The 22448-nt window shown below is 43.5% G+C and overlaps 1 protein-coding gene across 1 annotated transcript in view; it reads right to left on the reverse strand.

Annotated features, from left to right (window-relative positions):
• Positions 1 to 22448, reverse strand: part of rab11fip4a (RAB11 family interacting protein 4 (class II) a) — an 88443-nt gene that overhangs the window by 34199 nt on the left and 31796 nt on the right. The window contains exons 2-3 of the mRNA XM_079521356.1: positions 18758 to 18845; positions 2615 to 2703 (exon numbers count right to left, since the gene is read on the reverse strand). Coding sequence (XP_079377482.1) covers positions 2615 to 2703; positions 18758 to 18845 — 177 coding nt within the window. The remainder of the gene's footprint in view (positions 1 to 2614; positions 2704 to 18757; positions 18846 to 22448) is intronic.

Genomic DNA, 22448 nt, shown 5'->3' on the forward strand with positions numbered 1-22448 from the left:
AGGTGCAGTTGGAGGGATTACATCGACTCACTGGCCTTGGAACGTCTCGGGATCCCCCAGGAGGAAGTCACTAATGTTGCTCTGGAGAGGGAAATCTCACCAGCTATCCAAACACCACTCATTTATGGTTGCTGTGTTCACCACTCCTTTAAAACATCGCCACCTTGTGGAAGTAAGTAGCAGCAAAGCAAGTGCGTTGGAGTGGATTGAGACAGTGGTGGAAAGTAACTAAGTACATGTACTTAAGTACTGTACTTACGTATAATTTTGAGATATTTGTACTTTACTTAAGTATGTCAATTTTGCAGTACTTTTACTTCTGTTTCTCTCCACTACATTTCAGAGGTAAATATTGCTACTTTTACTCCACTACAATTATTTGACAACTTTAGTTACTTTGTAGACTTTGATTATTATTACAAAAGGTAACAAGACAACTCACCCCTTTTCTGTTTTCCTCCCGGAATTTTCCCCAGTGAGGGGTGGGAGAGGCTGGACAGCAGACGGCCGGACTTTGAATTTCTCTAACTATAAACTTTCACGACAGCAGACAGAAGTACAAATATATTTATGAAAAGCTACTACAGTGAAGTCTGTTCACAGAAGTTGTTGTAGGCTATGTGGGGATTATCTGACGAGGTACCATTTGAGTGGGAAAAACCTTACATATACTAAATAATACTAAATTGTTTATAGGGTCAATATAAGTAAAATAATATAGCCTTTCCACAGGAGTATCTTTTTATATTTTTCCAAAAAGAATACAAACAGCCAATAGCATATTACAAAGTTATCCCTCTCACTGGGGAAAATTCCGGGAGGAAAAACGGGCAAGCACCGGGGTGAGTTGTCCAGTATTCATTACAAAACATGCATTAACCACTCCATCCATCGGCTATTTGCAAATGGTCGAAATGCATATGCATTTCGACCATTTGCAAATAGCCAATCTACAAGCTTGCAATGTGTCGCGGTGCGACGCATTGTGAGCTTGTAGATCTAGCTATCTTCAAAAGATTTGTATACATTTGAAAACTGTCACATGACACATTCTGTGCAATGAGTACTTTTACTTTTGGTACTTTAAGTACATGTTGATGCCAATACGTTTGTAAGTACATTTTGAATTCCGGACTTTTCCTTGTTTCGATGTATCGGTCACATCTTCGTCAGGTCATAAACCTATGATCAGGTCAGAAAAATAGAAGATCTACAAGCTCATACCACTATGAACTTGCAGGTCTGCTATTTTTGAAAAATCGTGAAAATGTGCCTCAAATCTTTGAATATATATTTTTACAGAGTGAACATTTTAACTCAAATCTTTGCTTCTGGGGAGGTCCCTGGAACAACATATTTTCAGATGGGGGGGGGGGGGGAGGCATATTACATATAATTTTTGGGGTCCTTGACATGAAATATTGAGCACCACTGATACCTCCAGTGCGACCTTTACAGTAAGTGAGAGTTCGCACATTTTGTGCACTCGCCATGAGTTATGGGTGGGCGTCCTTGAAAATGAAAAGTTAGAGAACAAACTGTCCTTAAAATGAAAAAAACTAAATAAAAAATATAAATCATAAAAAAAGAGAACCCACTGTCCTAGTGGACTGTCTCCTAAATGTGCAACAGTAGTGTCGTAGTAAATCAGTGTTATTCTGAAGACATGTTGGAGACAGACATTCAGTAATTTGGTCTTATGATCAAAATAAAATGACATAATGTTAAGTAAAACACCTGTGTGAACTGAGTGGTGCAACTCCCCTCTCCCCCTGCCTCTCTCTCTCTCTCTCTCTCTCTCTCTGTAATTAGCAGGCAACAGTGCAACACTATCTCTCTCTCTCTCTCTGTTTCTGGCACAACAGCGCCACTTTTGCCCCTACTGGTACTCATAGTCACATAGGTTAGGACAGACTTTGCTGTTCCTTGGAGTGGTTGCACCACTCAAAAAAACTTGCCAGGGACACATTTTGTCCGAGTAGGGACACATTGCTGCCCCCTGGTGGTGCAGACACGTCATCAACGATCACACTCCCAGGGTGGAACTATCAAGACTCAAGAGCAGAGCACATCTAATAGAATGCAGCAGGTATGAGATATTAGCTGTGTCTTGAATGTCTGTTGTCTGTGAGACAATTTTATATATACATGTTTTTGGTCCAACTAATGTATTCTAATTGAATTTGGTTGCAGTTGAGGTCTCGGAATGTAATTTGACGTGGGTCAGGGGCCCGGGTACAAAATCAAATAACAGGTTTGCATGTGGGTTTTAAGCACTGGAGAGATACGTACGGGTTCCCAAAACAGGACACATGCAGGGACTCAGATGACCACTGGAATGGTGGATGCGACCAAGTGTCAACATATGATATGATATGAACTTTATTTGTATAGCGCTTTTCAAAACATAGTTCCAAAGTGCTGCACAGAGCAAGAAAACAGCAAGAAACAACAAACGACAAAATGAAAATAGCACCAAAAACCAATGACAAGAGTGTATATACAAATGGCTATTAAACAAAAAAAAACAGTTAAAAAACACTCGTGTCGTGTCGTGTCGTGTCGTGTCGTGTGTTGTGTCGTGTCGTGTCGTGTCGTGTTGTGTTGTGTTTACCTGATAGATGTAACCGTTGTCGGTCACAGAGCGTTGGCCGGGCACAATGCCACGTGGACCCACAGCCGACTTCAACATCTCCTCACAGCCTGGCAGAGACAGAGAGAGAGAGACAGAGAGAGAGAGAGAGAAAGTGTGTATGTGGAAAAAGAGGAGAGAAATCAGAGGATATTGATCAGATGAACTTTATTGATGGCAAGTGTTCAATGTTCACATAACACTTCTCTCCTCAGCTCACCTCTCCTCTCCTGTCCCATCCTCTCCTCACACCAACTCTCCTCTGCCCTCCTCTTGCTCCTCTCCTCTCCTCTCCTCTCCTCTCCTGAGTCTCCTCTCCTCTCCTCTCCTCTCCTCTCCTCTCCTCTCCTCTCCTCTCCTCTCCTCTCCTCTCCTCTCCTCTCCTCTGCCCTCCTCTCCTCTCTTCTCCTCTCCCATCCCATGCTTTCCTCCCCTCCTCCCTCACCCATCCCCTCCCCTCCCCTCCCCTCCTCTCCTCTCCTCTCCTCTCCTCTCCTCTCCCCTCCTCTCCTCTCCTCTCCTCTCCTCCCCTCCCCTCCCCTCCTCCTCCCTCCTCGCCCCGGTGACATATTGATCCATGGCCTGCATCTAGAAGACTGAGTGTTGTGTCCGTGAACATGGAAGGAACCTCGGAGGCGTTAATGGCCTTTGCTTCACACCAACGTCCTCATTTGTACCCTGACATGTTCCCACAGTAGGCAATGCTGCAGACACACTGCAACATGCAACGAGACATGCGCACGCACGCACGCACGCAAGCACGCACACGCACGCACGCACAAACGCACGCACACACAAAATGGGTAACTGTGACCATTTCTTCAAGCCTGAATCCTATCGATCCGATCGAACCATCCAGGAATTATTAAACTAAGCTAAGTGTAACGGACCCACAGGGATGTTTCCAGGGTCAATATGTGTTTTCTTTGTGGCTTTTATTTTGAAGGGTTTCCTGTTTCACAGTAAAAAAGTAAACCGTGATTAACTTTGATTATGGGTCCGTGATTAAACATTTATGCTGTTTTTGTTTAGGTCTATATGCATATGTCTCAACCTTTGCTGTGTTTATGTTTATGGATTTATTGATTTACTTATGTTATGTATATTAATCTTTCAGTTTCTACTGTGAATTTTGTAATAAAGTATCAGTCAAAATCATCAGTCGGCTTCACCCTTACTGTCCAGCCGGGGTCCGCTACACTAAGCTAGTTCACCATATACAACATACAGTATGGAATGCATTTACATTATGCATTTGTCTGACTCTGGATAAGAAGCAAGATAGTAAAATTACCCACCCCAAAAATAACTATCCTTTTCCTTTAAAAGCCACTTTAATCTTATATATACTGTATTATCTATATAATGTTCTTTTCTTTTCTATTTTAATTTTTTATCCCACGATTTTGCAACCCATTTTTTCACCCAGTGTCAATTATCTAATGTAATCCTGGGTGCTGCACTCCCTCTGCCAACCTGGGGGGACAGCGGACTGGACCTCATGCTTCCTTCTATGCATGAGGAGTCCAAGCTGCTTCTTTTCACCTGACAGGGGAGAGTTTCCCTGGGCCGGACGTAGCGCGTGGAAGGAACACGTTATTCCGACCAGTTCCTTTCCCCTCCATCAGGCGCCCCGGCTGACCAGGGGAGGTAGTTTTAGAGACCAGGATTACTGCATGTTTTTTGTGAGGGTACCTACCCTATAGGGGACACGGGGAGAACATGCAAACTCCACACAGAAAGGCCCTTTCGCCAACTCCGCCTCGGGTATGGGCACTGATTACTCGGAGGAGAGAACACGCCCCTAAGCGCCCAGAGCGTCCCCAGCGGGAATCGAACCCAGGACCTCTTCTAGCTGTGAGGCGACAGCACTACCGACTGTGCCACCGTGCCTCCCTTATCTATATGCTAATATTCTGAAACTAATGCTTATCCCATTTCGGGCGGGAACCCCTTTTGCTGTTTCAAGCATTGTTATACTTTAGCTATTGAAAAATAGCAAATCTACAAGCTCATAGCGCGCCACCGAGTGGCGCGCTATGAACTTGTAGGTCTGCTATTTTTTGAAAAATCGTAAAAATGCGGCACAAATCTTTGAATAGGTATATATTCTTTCAGAGCGAACGTTTTTTTTTATTTTGATGTCAGGCCTAAATGGGTTATTTGACAGGCGTCGGCTGTGGACTCTCTCTCTCTCTCTCTCTGAACCAAATCTCTTCTTTCTCTGCAAGCTCACATCGTGTCCTCCCTCATGTCCTCTCTTTCATGTCCTCTCTTTCATGTCCTCTCCTCAGTGTCATATCTCAGGAACACTAAAAGCGATTCACCGAATCTGGCATGAAAATGTCTTTACAGCTTAGGACGGTCGTTGGATGACGTTTATCTGGCTAGCCGGCCAGTTGAACAACACTTCAGAGTTCAGAGTAGATAGAGTCAGGGGTGCCCAAAAGGTAGATTGCGATCTACCAGTAGATCACAAAGGCTGTGCATGTAGATCACATGACATGCCCCTAAAGAGTATTTCATTTAAATATATTGAAGAAAAAAAACGATACAAAAAAAAAAAAACATTTCTCCCCCTTTATTTCCCATTCCAAGTGCATTTGTCTTATACTGTACAGAATGTAACACAAACTCTACTATTCCGAAGCCCCCTCAGGTACATATTTAAACTATTTTCAGCAATGGTATAATAATTGATTTGGTGGGTAGATCTTGCCGAGCTGGTCATTTTGAAAGTAGCTCTCAAGTCAAAAAGTGTGGGCACCCCTGACTGATAGAGCAACAATCACAACGATCACAGTTATTGATAACGATCGCCTTATCGATCAGGCTTATGGAGCCGGGTTCTTATCGAGCCCACTATCAAGCATTTTCTATTATTTTGTGGAAAGATGGGAGACAATAAATTCTGAACAGAACCAGTATATTTTACTAGAGCCATCAAATACAGTACGTTTCTAACAGACGGAAGGCAATTGACCTTTTTAACCAATAAAATAATATTAAAGGAACTGTTAACTGGTTAATACTGTGTGTACAGACAGTGACTTTAACCCATTTTGACCTGAGATCAGATTCTAAAAATGTCTTCTACATCCTGACAGTTTTCTGAAAAAGCTATGTTTCTATGTCAGTGGTTCTTTGTTTTTTCAAAAATAGCAGACCTACAAGCTTGTAGCGCGCCACTCGGTGGCGCGCTATGAGCTTGTAGATCTGCTATTTTTCAAAAACTAAAGCATAACATAATGATAACATAATGTTAACACCAAAAGGGGTTCCCGCCCAAAATGGGTTAAACGCGTAATGTTGTTTACTCGGTTGGCAGGTGTCAATACACTTTTAGACATGTTTGTGCCAGCGTGGGCGATTATCTTGATTGCCTCTTGTCTTGATTGTTTAAACATGATGTCATGGGCCGCTATGCTCAATAACAGGCTTGATAAGCCTGTTATTTTGAGTTAAAAACGTTCGCTTTGAAAGAATATATATTCAAAGATTTGTGCCACATTTTCACGATTATTCAAAAATAGCAGACCTACATGCTCGTAGCTTGCTATTTTTCAATAGCTAAATTATAACATAATGCTTATCCCATTCTGGGCGGGAACCCCTTTTGGTGTTAGCATTATGTTATGCTTTAGCTATTGAAAAATGGCAGATCTACAAGCTCATAGCGCGCCACCAAGTGGCGCGCTACGAGCTTGTAGGTCTGCTATTTTTGGAAAATCGTGAAAATGTATGGCGCAAATTTGGAATATATATTCTTTCAGAGCGAACGTTTTTAACTCAAATCTTTGCTTCTGGGGGAGGTCAAAATGGGTTAAAACACCAAAAGGGGTTCCCGCCCAGAATGGGTTAACACTCTCAAGAGTGAAATTATTGTGAAACATCATCATTACTTAATTTACAACAAGTGTACGTAATTAGAGAATGTAGAATAATTGCTATTTTGGTCAACATGAAGCCTGTTATCCGTCATTGTGGACAAACTCTTGACAACATAATATTCTTTCGTTTTGGGTCTGAGAGGCTAAATCTCATCAAATGGTGGTTCCGTGGCTCAAATGCAGAATAAATAATGGACCTTGATTTGAAAAAGGCGTTTAGAATACAGGACTATTATTTATTCCTGAAGACGTCAGTTGGAATTTCATACCGACTGGTTTATGGTTTTTATTTAGGATCAGTGAAAACTCTCTGATTAATAATTTAATAGGCCATAACTCTGTGTGGCGCACGCGCGCGCGCACACACACACACACACACACACACACACACACACACACACACACACACACACACACACACACACACACACACACACACACACACACACACACACACACACACACACACACACACACACACACACACACACACACACACACACACACACCCTATAGAACGTCCTGGGCATCAAACATGTTAACCCATTTTGGGCGGGAACCCCTTTTGGTGTTTTAAGGATTATGTCATACTTTAGCTATTGAAAAATAGCAGATCTACAAGCTCATAGCTTGTAGGTCTGTTATCAATAACTGTGATCGTTGTGATTGTTGCTCTATCAGACTCAGGGGTGCCCACACTTTTTGACTTGAGAGCTACTTTCAAAATGACCAGCTCGGCATCTACCCACCAAATCAATTATTATACCATTGCTGAAAATAGTTTAAATATGTACCTGAGGGGGCTTCGGAATAGTAGAGTTTGTGTTACATTCTGTACAGTATAAGACAAATGCACTTAGAGGGAAATAGGGGGAGAAATGTTTTTTTTTTTTTTTTTTTTTTTTATCGTTTTTTTTCTTCAATATATTTAAATTAAATACTCTTTAGGAGCTTGTAGGTCTGCTATTTTTGAAAAATCGTGAAAATGCATGGCGCAAATTTGGAATACAATATATTTTCTTTCAGAGCGAACGTTTTTAACTCAAATCTTTGCTTCTGGGGGAGGTCCCTGGAACAACATATTTTCAGATGGGGGTCGGCGGCCAATTACATATAATCTTTGTGGTCCTTGACATGAAATATTGAGAACCACTGATATAGAAACATGAGGTTTTTCTGAAAATTGTCATGATTTAGAAGTCTTTTTTTTTTTTTACGTCAGGCCTAAATGGGTAAATTTGTAGAGACAAAAATAACTTGGCATGTGGAGATAAGAGCTTTCTGCACAGGACACAGCAAGGAAATGAGAGGAATCGTGTAGCCGTGTAAAAAAAACTGCCTCTTTCTCCCACTGAAAGCACACAGTCACTGGTTGACAGTGGCGTGCACAGACATTTAGAGGGGCAGGTGCTCAAGTTAAAAAAGGGCACCTTGTGCAGCGCGTGGAACCGGCCGGTTGCCTTAATCCATTTTGGGCGGGAACCCCTTTTGGTGTTAGCATTATGTTATGCTTTAGCTATTGAAAAATAGCAGATCTACAAGCTCATAGCGCGCCACCGAGTGGCGCGCTATGAGCTTGTAGGTCTGCTATTTTTGAAAAAGAAAAAAAAAAAAGAAAAAAAAAAGTTTTTTTCCCCTTTTTTTTCAAAAGGGCACATTGCCAAAAGGGCAGGGGGTGCTCTAGCACCCCCTAGTGTCTATCTGTGCACGCCACTGCTGGTTGATTCTCAATCTGCACGACGTCTGTCTGCTGCTGCTTCTGCCAGAAAGTACAGAGTGAAGCACCATAATGGCTCCTCTAACTTTATTTGCTAGTACCTCATCTATCTCTCTCTCTCTCTCTCTCTCTCTCTCTCTCATAAATAAATAAATAAATAAAAACATAAAGGCCATAGAGGAGAATGGCTGGCAGAGTGAGAGAAAATGCATGAATTAATAAAAATGGAACATCGAACGCACGCACGCACGCACGCACACACACACACACACACACACACACACACACACACACACACACACGCACGCACGCACGCACACACACAGTGTCAATGGATTGAATGCTGTGTGCACATTAATTGCTGTTTTCCCGGGCGCCCCATATATATACTGTGATTAGACAGTGCACGGCGATCCATTAGCTCAGCAGAGGCAGCGGAGCAGCTCAGCGGGTTTGATGGAGTCATTGAACCTCAGCCCTGGGATCGATACACAGGTTCAGAGTCTCTCTTATCTCACTTCAACGTCATTAACCCATTCTGACCTGAGATCAGATTCTAAAAAATGTCTTCTACATCCTGACGGTTTTCTGAAAAAGCTATGTTTCTGTCATGTCAGTCGTTCTTCGATTTTTCAAAAATAGCAGACCTACAAGCTCGTAGCGCGCCACTCGGTGGCGCGCTACGAGCTTGTAGATCTGTTATTTTTCAATGGCTAAAGCATAACATGGATTCCCGCCCAAAATGGGTTAACCAACAGAGTCGTGCACCGACTGCTTTAGTGCAGTCACGGGTTGTGTGATTGTTGTCGACTAAATCTATGACGCACAAGAACGGTCGACTCCTTTCTTTTCACTGACGAAAACGAAATACAAACTACGCTAGCGTGACTAAAACTAAGACGATATATACTGTATATACATACTGAGAATTTCGTCAACAAATAAAAAACTAGACCAAAGTGTTACGGAGAGGGACTATAGTGGAGAAAGTGGAACTATAAGACGAGACATTTTTACGCTTGGCTGTGTGCCAGGTGTCACTCTCTCACCTTTTTCACATCAAGGTCCATTATTTATTTAAGCAATAAGCCACGAGAGGTCTCAGGTTATCGGGTATTTTACAATGGCTGGGAGGTGTAGGCAGACCCGACGCGCAGCGGAGGGTCTTCTACCCTCCCAGCCATTGTAAAATACCCGGTAAGCTGGGGCCTCGAGTGGCTTATTGCTTTTCTAAAACGGTTACAAACATAGAGCAATATTAACCTAATAAAACTACTAAATGCACAAAAGTAGCTACGCTTTGCGCCACCAGAGCGAGCCACATCACTTCCTTGTTTTGCTTGGCAAGTAGGCTATGTGACGGGAGAATAGCGCTTGATGTCTTTACGGGGCTGCCTGGAGCCACACATTCACAGTCATATGAGCCGGGCGGTGCTTAGACGCCCGCACGGCATGGGTTCGTAAGGCAATCAAGCGCTCCCCTTCCCCTGTACAGCTAGAGATGTGGAATCAGCTGCGAATGATATAAAGTGATTGAAGGTGTGGGTTATCGGTGAAATTTACAACGGTCACGTGACGGTAACCAGCCAATCAGAATCAAGTATTGGGACTAACCGTTTTAGAATGGGCATTTGAGCCTCTTAGTCTCAGTCAGACCCAAAAAGATTTGGTCCACAATTCCATTGCTGTATTGATGTTGGTATACCATTAGGAGAGATAACAGGCAAACGATTATCAAAATAACAATTATTTTACATACTACTAATTGTGTAGCCTGGGGTCCACCTATGCTTTCTATGGCATAGGCAGCTGGGAGAATCTAGACACAGCTGCTGGACATGAGACTAATTACTTAGAGCGACAGAGAGAGAGAGGAGTGTGTGTGTGTGTGTACGGGTGTGCGTGTGTGAGTCAATTTAACAAAGGTGCAGACGATCAGAAATCAGCAGAGAGTGATCGACGTTTGCGCTACTCTATGCCCAATTGAAGTGGACTCGGACCCAGACTTTTTTTTTTCTCCCTGGAAATAAAAACGTCTGGGTTTCCGAGGCTACTAATTGTGAAGACTTCTTGTAAATTAAGTAACGCAACGATAATCAAACTATCGAGAGCGTTAAATGAAACCAAATGGACCCGTTATGGGTCTGTCACGGGGCAGCCCGTGCCCTATACACACACACACACACACACACACACACACACATGCTCTGATTAAGGACATTGCGCGCACGCACACACCACACAGATGCATCAAACTATTTATCCGGGCCGGTTTGGAAGCGACTGAAGTGACTGTGGGAATACTGTTGTTGATGAATGCATTCACAATCTGTTCACACAAACATATTCATGTTTCATAATGATGTACAAATGAAATGATACACACAGACTTGCAGGGCAAAACATTCAGTTTATTGTAACCTCATTGTTTGTCACCTGTATCACCTCTGGCACTCTTCTGTCTAATCTGAACTGCAGCAGGACTCAACCATTCGGCTTAAGAAGGGGGGGGGGGGGGGGGGGGGGGGGGAGGTGCCAAGTACTGTTGAGGTGTAGGGGTGTTTCACAATGTTGATGAGCAAAGCATTTCTATTCTCTTTTGAAATGAATGCAAATCCAAATGACGTTCAGTCTAAAGTAGAACATATCTATTTTGATGAATTGAACATGGTGGACCCTATTGTAAACAAGTGTAATGCTTAATTGGGTCGTCCACTCACAGTTAACAGTCTTTTGTATTGAGTTTGTGCTTGAAATGTACTGTAATTCTGCAAACTGTTAATACATATTTCAATCAATCAATCAATCAATATTTGATTGATTAATTATTCATGTTCATCTGATATCTGTGAGCTTGTGGATAAGCTGTTGAGAGTTAATTGGTTCTCTGTGTGTGGTGGGATCCTCTCCTATAAAAAGGGAGACTGCATGTATCTGTATGGATAAGACCAGATTCTTGGCTTTTATAGCTATGGTGATAAACTGTGCTGTCGAAATCTTCAAGGAAGTCGGAAAGAATAAAGATGGTGCTGGAAGCAGCCAAGAAGATTCTTGAGTGTGGTGGATGTCACCGGGGAAGATCTGGACGGTGTGCTGAGGGAGGATTTCTCAGTGCCTGAGGGTCTGAGTAACTGAATGGAATAGGGGATGGGGGCGGGATCACAATGTGTGGACATTGTTAACTTTTTATTTTAGTCGTGTTTTGATATGGCAGTAAGTTTAAGTTTGATCCATAGTTTGGGTCAGAAGGTGGCGGTAATGCACCAAACGCTGGATGCCAACCGCCGTTAAACAAAAAGAAGAAGAAGAAGAAGAGTAAGGGCCTAAGCACACTTTAGATTCCATGCGCGGACAGAAGAAGCTGTATTTTACGTCCTTTCCGAGTTTTTAGACAGATTCCCGGAAACGCTCTCCTCCGCGGCAGTCAGCCGCGGGGGTAGAGCTTCTTTTCCATCCACCAGCTGTCTAAAAAGCCGGAATGACGTCGGGCGTCAGCTTCCTTTGTCCGCGCCTGTCCGCTAAAGTGTGCCCACGGTGTAAGCGAGTTATGCTCGGGCGGGCAACATGCTGACAGCCCAGTGAGAGAGCTGCCAGGGCCCATTTCATGGGCATAGCCTAGGGCAGTTTTGTTATTTTTTTCCTTTGTCTTAAGTTTTGCATTAAGTATTTTTGAGTTCTTGATTTTAGATTTTTGGCCAGTATTATTATTTTTTGCTGTTTGATATTTTTTCACTGTGAATATCTGCACGGAACGGAGGTTGGAGTCTATTTGGTTAGCAACTCTCCATCATTTATCTGGGGACCGCGTGGAAGCCCCTCAAGGACCACTGGTGGTCCCCGGACTAAGTTGTAAATCATGAGGAAAAAATACAAATGTTGGTGTTTTAAGCATTATGTTATACTTTAGCTATTGAAAAATAGCAGATCTACAAGCTCATAGCGCGGCACTCGGTGCCGCGCTATGAGCTTGTAGATCTGCTATTTTTGAAAAATCATGAAAATGCGGCGCAAATCTTTGACTATATATATTTTTCAGAGCAAACATTTTTAACTCAAATCTTTGGGTTCCTGAAACAACATATTTTCAGATGGGGGTCGGCAGCCAATTACATATAATTCTAGGGGTCCTTGACATGACAATGTTTGAGAATGACTGACATAGAAACATGGGGTTTTTCAGAAAACTGTCAGGATTTAGAAGGCATTTGTAGAATCGTCCTCGTTATACAGTCTATCTGCCTAACTCTACTCTCCCAACGCTGCTGATTCAGCCTAACAAAATGCTTGTTACATTCAAAAATAATGTAGGCATAAAGTAATTTCAAGCATTCTGAGGACATATTAGGCAATGAGGCACAAAGATAGCCTGGCTAATAAGCCAGACCGAATCAGCCGTTGGCAAAAAAAAATTGCCTGCCAGCGGATTACGGTCTGGAGAGGCTCAATTGTACGCCCATTTCCTACATCAGAGAACTGGTGTGGCCAATCGGGACACGGTATCCAATATGGGCGGGCTTTGGTACAGTGACGTTCAATGCTTGAGACCTTTGACTGACAGTAGCTCTGACCAATTGCGTCAAAGAGAAAATGTTTGAACCCGCCCCCCGGGAAACAAGATCCATACACAGCATCTCCAAATACCACACGACAGTGTGATTTGAGTCTGGCTTATTAGCCAGGCTAGCACAAAGACACAGCAGTGTTAGGGGAGTCGAGTTGAGCAGAAATCTTAATTTGCTCAATTCCATGTGGTGTTCTTTGTAACACACATTTTTCCATGTATGGAATGTCCTTTAACCCATTTTGGGCGGGAACCACTTTTGGTGTTAGCATTATGTTATGCTTTAGCTATTGAAAAATAGCAGATCTACAAGCTCATAGCGCGCCACTCGGTGGCGCGCTATGAGCTTGTAGATCTGCTATTTTTGAAAAAAAGAACGACTGGGTTAACCGATTCTAAAAGAAAACTCCTTCAAAATACTGACCTAAGTTTTCAGAAAAACTCGAAAATGTTTTGTTGCTACAATAATAATGTACATAGCAATAAGAACCCCAAAATGGGTTCCCGTCCAGAAGGGGTAAAACACTAAAAGGGGTTCCCGTCCTAAATTGGCAATAACAAGTCATGTTCATCAATTCATTCAGAAACAAATTATTGAGAGGTAGTTTGTTATACAGTAGATAGCGGATGATGAGCTTGTCATAGTAAACGTTTTAGAGCCGAAGTCAATTGTGCTTTTTTTTCCAAAGACAGTACATGAATAACGCATCGACTTCATGCCCCAGGACGGGCATGAATCATCTATTTATTTATACTGAGAGAGAGAGAGAGAGAGAGAGAGAGAGAGAGAGAGAGAGAGATTCTGCCAGGGGAATATAATAACTGTGTATATACTGTGTGCATTACTGCATGTTGTGCGTGCGTGCGTGCATGCGTGCGTGCGTCCGTGCGTGCGTGCGTGCGTCCGTGCGTGCGTGCGTGCGTGCGTGCGAGAGAGAGAGAGATTTATAACCGTTCCGTTGGGTCAATAGATAGCATGTAGAGAGGTGTAAGGCAGGCTGCTGTATATCACACAGCCGTTTCACACCAGCAGAGATAGCTTCCACTTTACGACAGCTCTTGTGTTAACCACTTATTTAAAAACATCCCAAACGCCCGGGGTTATTTAACCCATTAAATCAGAGCGCCCAGCGATGTATAGCAGCGGAGCACATTTAGCGACGGACCGGACGCTATCCCGGATGTAGCTGAAGTAGCTTGATGTAGCCAAAACACTCCGGAGGCGAGGTATGATTAATTCTAATGCGACTATAGCGACGGGCCGTCTAACTAACACATAATCTTTGCTTAGAATTGGACGGAATGATTTTTAGTTTTAAGATTTTCGGTCTCGTCGGCTAAAATGGGGGGGGGGGACATTTTCGATGACGTCCCACCGGGAAATAACATCGAATGTTGCGCAACAGACGCTCCCAGCCTGTGGAGCGATGCGATCGGTTGATATCAATATCAATAATCTCCGTCCTGAGCGCTGGGCGTTACTAATTGATTGAACGGAGAACTCAGGGTGTTAACCACTTGAACCCCGGCTGTGGCTCAGGAGGTAGAGCAGGTCGTCCAATGATCCGTGGGGTCGGCGGTTCGAATCCCGGCTCCTCCTCCTGTCTACATGTCGAAGTGTCCTTGGGCAAGACACTGAACCCTACAAGGCCTCCAATGAGTTGGTCGGTGTGAGCTCGCCACCATTGGTGTGAATGTGGGAAGTGAGGACGCTGGCGTCGACTGTTCGCCGCTTCACCTCCCAATGTATGAATGAATGAACCATTGTAAAGCGCTTTGAGCACTTGGAAAAGCGCTATAAAAATGCAATTCATTATTAATTCATTATATGGTTGAGCGAGTCCCTCTTTTCAGTATTGTGGGGGTAAGGTTTTGCTGAAAATAGGTTTGATGTGGAGCTGACCAAGTACTACAGAGTCAATTCAGGTCAATTTGACTAGGCATTAACGAGGTATCATGATGGATTTATGTTACTACCATAAATCCAATATACTGTGTAGAGATACCAAATAAACACAAAACATTAATCTACATGTGACGTCACACACACACAAAATGTTTTAAAAACATGACATAGCAAACCTACAAGCTCACAATGAGTCGCGTCCACGCATCCATGCATCCCATTTTAGGCACGCAACACCCTCGTGCTGCGGAAATATAAATGAGGCTCTAGCCCCGACAGAACAGCAGCAGCAGAGAGAGAGAGAGAGAGAACGCTGCATCAACAGTGACAAGTTGCGAAACAGTGAAAAATACCTAGTTTTAAACGCAAGCAGTAGCTGTTGTTGTTCGTGTGTGTGTGCGTGCGTGCGTGCATGCAGTTAAACGCAAGCAGTAGCTGTTGTTGTTTGTGTGTGCGAGTGTGTGTGTGCGTGCGTGCGTGCGAGCAGTTAATGAAGTAGCAGAGCATTTCTTTAATTACAAAATGATGATCTCGACCAATTGAGAGACTTGGCAAGAAGAACAAGCAGCTGTGGATCGTTATCACTCAGCGTGCTACGGTAACACTATACCGCTGATCAGTGGACAAGGATTATATATAAAGTGTTGCTTCTCTTGCATTTTAAATATACCCCGTTTAGACCTGAGGACACGTTATAGCTTTTAACCCATTTAGGCCTGACGTCGAAATAAAAAAAAATGTTTTCTAAATGTTTCTATATCAGTGGTTCTCAATATTTCATGTCAAGGACCCCAAAGATTATACGTATGTAATTGGCCGCCGACCCCCATCTGACAATATGCTGTTCCAGGGACCCATCCCAGAAGCAAAGAATTTGAGTTAAAAAACGTTTGCTCTGAACGAATATATTCAAACATTTGGGCCACATTTCAAAAATAGCGGACCTAGGCCTGGGCCATGGCTCAGCGGTCCAGGCACCTTGGCTGGTAATCCAGTCTGGCAGTGTGCCGCGGGTTCGACTCCCGATCCCGACGGCCTTTACTGCATGTCTTCCCCCCCATCTCTCTGCCCATTTCCTGTCAGCCTACTGTCTGTCCCTCCATAAAATATATAAAATAAAGGCGAAAGCCACAAAAAAACATTAAAAAGAAATAGCAGATCTACAAGCTCATAGCGCGCCACTCGGTGCCGCGCTATGAGCTTGTAGGCAGGGCCGCTTTAAGGGTAGTGCGAATGGTGCGGCTACACAGGGCCTCGCGCATGCGAGGCCTCGCGCTAGGCAGTGTTTTTTTTTTAAAGAAACAATCATCGCATCGCAGCCCGTTCCGTCGCAGTTGATTTTTCACCTATTTAATCTGCGGTCGGCTTGGAGCCGCCCCCCAGGGGGGCCTCCGACGGCCGCGCGTCGCCTCCTCCTCCCAACCGGCGTCACTTATTCAGCCTCCCGTTAAGCAACGCCCGGCCGTCCGGTCGTGGGGCCCCCTGTTGTCCCCCTTTGCGCTGCGCAGTGCCGTGCTAGCTTGCGCTGCAGAATTAGAGCAGATCTACAAGCTCACAATGCGTTGCAGCGCGACGCGTTGTGAGCTTGGAGATCGGCCGCGCAACGCAGTCGAATTATACACACACTGGAAACGAAACAAAAACAAGTTGAACACATGTAGGCTAGTTGAGTGCACAACCGCTCCCGGTCACAAACAAAACGACTCGGCAGTTGGCACTCGAGTGAAGTGAAAAGGTATGCCATCATGTCATGTAGGACTGTGTGTGGACAAAAAAGGTTTTATTTCAAATAATTAGTCACACATGACTATGCGTGAGAGAGAGAGAGAGAGAGAGAGAGAGGTCGTCCTCTCTCTCTCTCTCTCACGCAAAAGTAAGTATTAATTAATTAATTAATTCAAAAAATTCGCGCGCGCTAATTTCCCCCCGCACATTGTTCCCCCCAGAAATATCGCACAGGGCCTCGCATTTCTCCCAGACGCCTCTGCTTGTAGGTCTGCTATTTTTCAATAGCTAAAAGTATAACAACATGCTTAAAACACCAAAAGGGGTTAATATGTAGTTCCAGGGACCCCCCAGAAGCAAATATTTTAGTTAAAAATGTTCGATCTGAAATATATATTCAAAGATTTGTGCCACATTTTCACGACTTTTCAAAAAATAGCAGACCTACAAGCTCGTAGCGCGCCACTCGGTGGCGCACTATGAGCTTGTAGATCTGCTAGTAGAACAGAATGCTTAAAACACCAAAAGGGGTTCCCGCCCAAAATGAGTTAATCACTTTTTCACAGCTGTCGAAAAATAGCAGATCTACAAGCGTGTAGATAATGGGTTAGCCCGTATCTGCAGGCGCGGGCGCTGCAACCATGGATTTTACCTACAGCCCTAGAGGCCCTATAGGGGTCCGGGACACCCCCTGTTGAGGACCCCCTGCACTAAACAAAATGCAAGCTATATCCTCTGACTAAAGAGGGTGCTTTCTGTTAATGCTCAGCAGTAGAAATGTTGGCGCTCAGGTGACCCACATTGGAATCCCGGGTAGGATTCCATCCTTATAGCAGCTCTGCATGAAGGTGCTTTGCAATATGAACTCTGTAAACTCAGTATCCAGCCATTAACCCATTTTGGGGCGGGAACCCCTTTTGGTGTTAGCATTATGCTATGCTTTAGCTATTGAAAAATAGCAGATCTACAAGCTCATAGCGCGCCACCGAGTGGCGCGCTACGAGCTTGTAGATCTGCTATTTTTGAAAAATCGAAGAACGACTGACATAGAAACATAGCCTTTTCAGAAAACTGTCAGGATGTATAGAAGACATTTTTAGAATCTGATCTCAGGTCAGAATGGGTTAAGGAGAATATCGCTGCTACCTCTAATCTCCATATTTTAACTTTTGTAAATAAAGCTACAGTACAGACGGAGTCACACAAAAGCAGAGATTAAAATAGGGTGCATTTTGCATCCCAAAACGCAGTTTATAGTTAAGGGACGCAATAAAACAACGACCTCTGCATCCATGGGATGCACTACTGTACTGTTTTTTATTCTAGTTTATTTTGCTAGCTTCAGTTATAATAATCATTTCTTCTTCTGTTTTCCACATGAATATAACCACATTATAACCATATAAAACGAAATAGGAGTTAATGATGCAATTTGTAAAAAATGGCTAAATATGACTCCTAACGTCGTTAAAGTGGGACTCATAAAATGTCCCTGGGACTCATCTAAAAGACCATCCCTGCATCCCGGGACTCATTACATTGAAAATCTATTTACATCACTGCAAAAGTATACCCAAAAGTAGCAGATCTACAAGCTCGAGTTTACGATTTTTGCCTGTTTTTGAATTTGAACCCTGAAAAGTAACAGTTTTCGGCACACAAGGTTTCGAGGACTCGACCGTTCCACCCCGACGGAGACGCATGGGAGGAGTGTGATACTGGAGCACATTCACACATGTAAATGCCTGTGCCGTACAGAGGCAAGCACAGATGCTGTGTTAATACTATTACAGAAATAGATTTGCCACAGACAGACTGCAGAGATGCAGGTTTTCGCAGTTTATTCATATTCATGTTCTCTCCTAGAAGAGAATGTTCTTTGGAGAGCCTCCTCTTTGATCAGAGGAGAAGTAAAAAAAATAAATACTCAAATATTTAACCCATTTAGACCTAAGTCTTCGATTCTACAAATTGTAAAACATGACCGTTTTTCTGAAAAACCTGTTTCTGTGTCAGTGGTGCTCAAACCATTTCATTTCAAGGACCCCCAATATCATATGTAATTGGCCGCCGACCCCCATCTGAAAATATGTTGTTCCAGGGACCTTCCAGAAGCAAAGATGTTCACTCTGTAATAATATGTTCAAAGATTTGAGGCACATTTTCACGATTTTTTCAAAAATAGCAGACCTACGCGCTATGAGCTTGTAGATCTGCTATTTTTCGAATAGCTAAAGTATAACATAATGCTTTAAAACACCAAAAGGGGTTCCCGCCCCAAAATGGGACAAGAAAATAAATTTCATCCACACATTTTCTTTCTTACCTTTGATGGCCAACACTCCGTGACAGAAGTCTTTAAAGTTGATCTTCCCATGAGCGTTGGGATCCAGGTATTTAGCCAATTTCTTCACCTGCAAGAGAGTCAGAGATGGCGTGTTACAGACGTTATGAGCTTGTAGACAAAACAGGAAAGGTCACACACAAGGTAAGTAGCCTTGCCGAGCCATGAGGCCCATAGGGCAGGAGCCTATCTCCTGTTTCTGTAGCGTGAGGCAGCTTGATGTACAAGTACACCCCCTGGACATGACGCTAGTATGTCGCAGGGACCCCCAATCCAACCCTTGATGCTGAGTGTCAAGCATGTCACGTCCTGTCCCAGGACGTACGTTGCCTGGTCCGCCACCCTTATGTTCTCTCCTACCTTCCCTGTTGTGTTCCCCTCCCCCACCCTACCTGAGAGACAGTTTCCCCCTGGGAACACAGCTGTGGACTATTGTGCCTATTAGTGACTTTGGGATTTAAGTGGTGTGTTTGTGGGACTCTGTGTCGGTTTATAGTTTGGTTCTTCACCATCGTTGCGCTGCTGTTCCGCCCGGAGTCCTGTTTGTTTTATTGTTTTCGTTCCTGCCCTGTGTGGCGTATTCCTGTGTTCCATTTTTCCGAAGTTAAGTAAAGTGCTTAATTCCAGTCATTCTTTTTTTTTTTTTTTTTTTAAGATATTTGTTTTGCGGCTTACGCCTTTTATTGGTTTTTGAAGGGACAGACAGTAGGCTGACAGGAAACGGGAGAGAGATGGGGGAAGACATGCAGTAAAGGCCGTGTCAGGCTCGGGAGTCGAACCCGCGGCACACTGCGACTGGATTACCAGTCGGGTGCCCAGACGGTTACGCCACCGCCTGGGCTAATTCCAGTCATTCTTGTGTGCGCTTTCCTGCTTGGTTCCACTCTCACACATTCCGGGTCGGCAGCCCAACAAAGCAAGGAGGCACTGGGTCCCATTTTTAGAGTCTTTGGTATGACCCGGCCCGGGGATCGAACCCCGACCTCCCAGTCTCAGGGCGGACACTCTAACCACAAGGCCACTGAGCTGGTACACACAAGGTAAACAAGGTCAAATAAGAAAAAGGCTGCACACTCGTATAGCCACGATGCTGTATATTTATTGACAAGAATCCAACGTTTCGAAACTTCTTCAGGGAGTGAAGAAACGTTGAGCTTTTGCATGATCTTTGCTGTCGGGGCAGAAACTTCTGCGTCTGCATAATTCTAACGTTTTATGTTGTTTCTTTCTTAGTAAATTAACAACCACTTTTGTGACTTTATCATTCTACCGTGTCGCGCAAAAGTGTAATACATAACATATTCTAGAATGTCAATCTGTTCTAAATCATTTCTTTATGTATCTACTTCAAAGTCATACGATTTGTCACACACGTTACCGTAGTGAAATTTGTTCTCCGCATTTGACCCATCTCTTGGAGCGGTGAGCCGCAGCCAAGGAGCGGTGAGCTGCAGCCGTGCCGCGCTCGGGAATCATTTGATTAGTAGATTTGACCCCCAATCCAACCCTTTGATGCTGAGTGCCAAGCAGGGAGGCATTGGGTCCCATTTTTACAGTTTCAGGGCGGACACTCTAACCACAAGGCCACTGTCTGAATTGTCTTGTATTATACAATACATATCCCTATGTATTCCTTACATTCCTGGGTATAAGATGGTGTCTCATATGACACCTCAGGGAGTCTTCTGCCCTGAGGGGCTGCCTGTCGGTCAGGACACGAGGCCTGACTAGACTAGATCTGTATTCTGTTTCTCTGCTCGAATCTTCCTCGATAAATTGTCAACACTCGACACCCCGACTGGATATTTAATATTTTCCGTGATAGTTCCATTCCGCCGTAGTCTGAAAACCCACCTCTTCAGACGCCATCTTAGCCCGTAGCACTTGCCGTTGCCCCGACGACATTACAGGCGTATGCAAAGGCTCAACTTATGTAACTTAGATAGCATTTTATGTAGACATAGCACTATATAGTATATATATGCATAGTTTCATTATATAGATATTCCATTCTGGGCGGGAACCCCTTTTGGTGTTTTAAAGCATTATGTTATACTTTAGCTATTGAAAAATATTTATTTTTGAAAAGTCGTGAAAATGTGGCGCAAATCTTGGAATATATATTTCAGAGCGAACATTTTTAACTAAAATATTGGCTTCTGGGGGGTCCCTGGAACTACATATTTTGAGATGGGGGTCCGTGGCCCAATAGAGATAATTCTGGGGGTCCTTGACATGAAAAAGGTTGAGCACCACAGAAAAATGTTAGGATTTAGAAGCCTTTTTTTTAATCGACCTCAGTCGAAAATGGGTTAAGAGCGTCTGCTAAATGCCTAAATTGTAAATTTTAAGCAGCAGATCCAGATCTGATATACTGTACTTTTGAATTGTAATCCTGAAAAGTAATCCAACCCGACGGAGGCGATTATATCCGAACGCACATTGTATGAGTGATGATAATTATGATAGTCTAACTACCCGTATCCATCTTCTACAGTGTAGAAGATGGATAGTGTAGAATCTACACTATCTACAGCATGCGTCCACTTCTGACATTTTCACAACTTAACCCATTTTGACCTGAGATCAGATTCTAAAAATGTCTTCTACATCCTGACAGTTTTCTGAAAAAGCTATGCTTCTATGTCAGTGGTTCTTCGATTTTTCAAAAAATAGCAGACCTACAAGCTCGTAGCGCGCCACTCGGTGGCGCGCTATGAGCTTGTAGATCTGCTATTTTTCAATAGCTAAAGCATAACATAATGCTAACACCAAAAGGGGTTCCCGCCCAAAATGGGTTCAAACTGATTTTGAGTTCTACGGCTACGCGCAGCAATGAAAAGTATATTCTAACCCGTTTAAACCCATTTTGGCCTGACGTCGGAATTTTTTTAAAATGTCGTTTTTTCTGAAAAAACTCAAGTTTCTATATCAGTGGTTCTCAATATTTCCTGTCGAGGTCCCCAGAAATTATCTGTAATTGTCCACCGACCCCCATCTGAAAATATGTAGTTCCAGGGACCCCCCCCCAGAAGCAAAGATTTGAGTTAAAAACTGAAACTCTGAAAGAATATTATTCAAAGATTTGAGGCACATTTTCACGATTTTTAAAAAATAGCTAAAGTATAACATAATGCTTAAAACACCAAAAGGGGTTCCCGCCCAAAATGGGTTAATAACATGATGTTATTTAAATATTCATAACTGTCTAAAATAATTCCACACCCTTTTTTCCCCACAGAGAATACATTTGAGTTGATATTATTTAAGATACATACAGTATGACTGTCTAAATTAAAGATATGATGCCATGCTACGTTTGCACATCTTCCATCTGTCCTTAAAATAATCATCAATGTATCACATTCCACAGTATGTCAACATCAAGTCAATAGGTGGTAAAACATGTCCTTGTCAAAAGATATCATCTGCCCAAAACACCACAGGTATGATGACACTGCTGTCATAATATAAAAAGAACACTGTCAATCATGTTTTTACTACCGTGAGTGCGTGTGCGTGTGCGTGCGTGCGTGCGTGTGTGCGTCGGGCAGCAGGTTTTGGTGCGTTGCTGTGGTCAGAGGGGTGCAGAGTTACACACACCATCCATCAAAACACAGACAGGACGGTATAACCTTGAGGGATCACCGAGCGCGCGGATCACTGAACGCAC

The sequence above is a fragment of the Electrona antarctica genome (genome assembly GCF_951216825.1).
Source record: "Electrona antarctica genome assembly, chromosome: 14".
Lineage (NCBI taxonomy): Eukaryota > Metazoa > Chordata > Actinopteri > Myctophiformes > Myctophidae > Electrona > Electrona antarctica.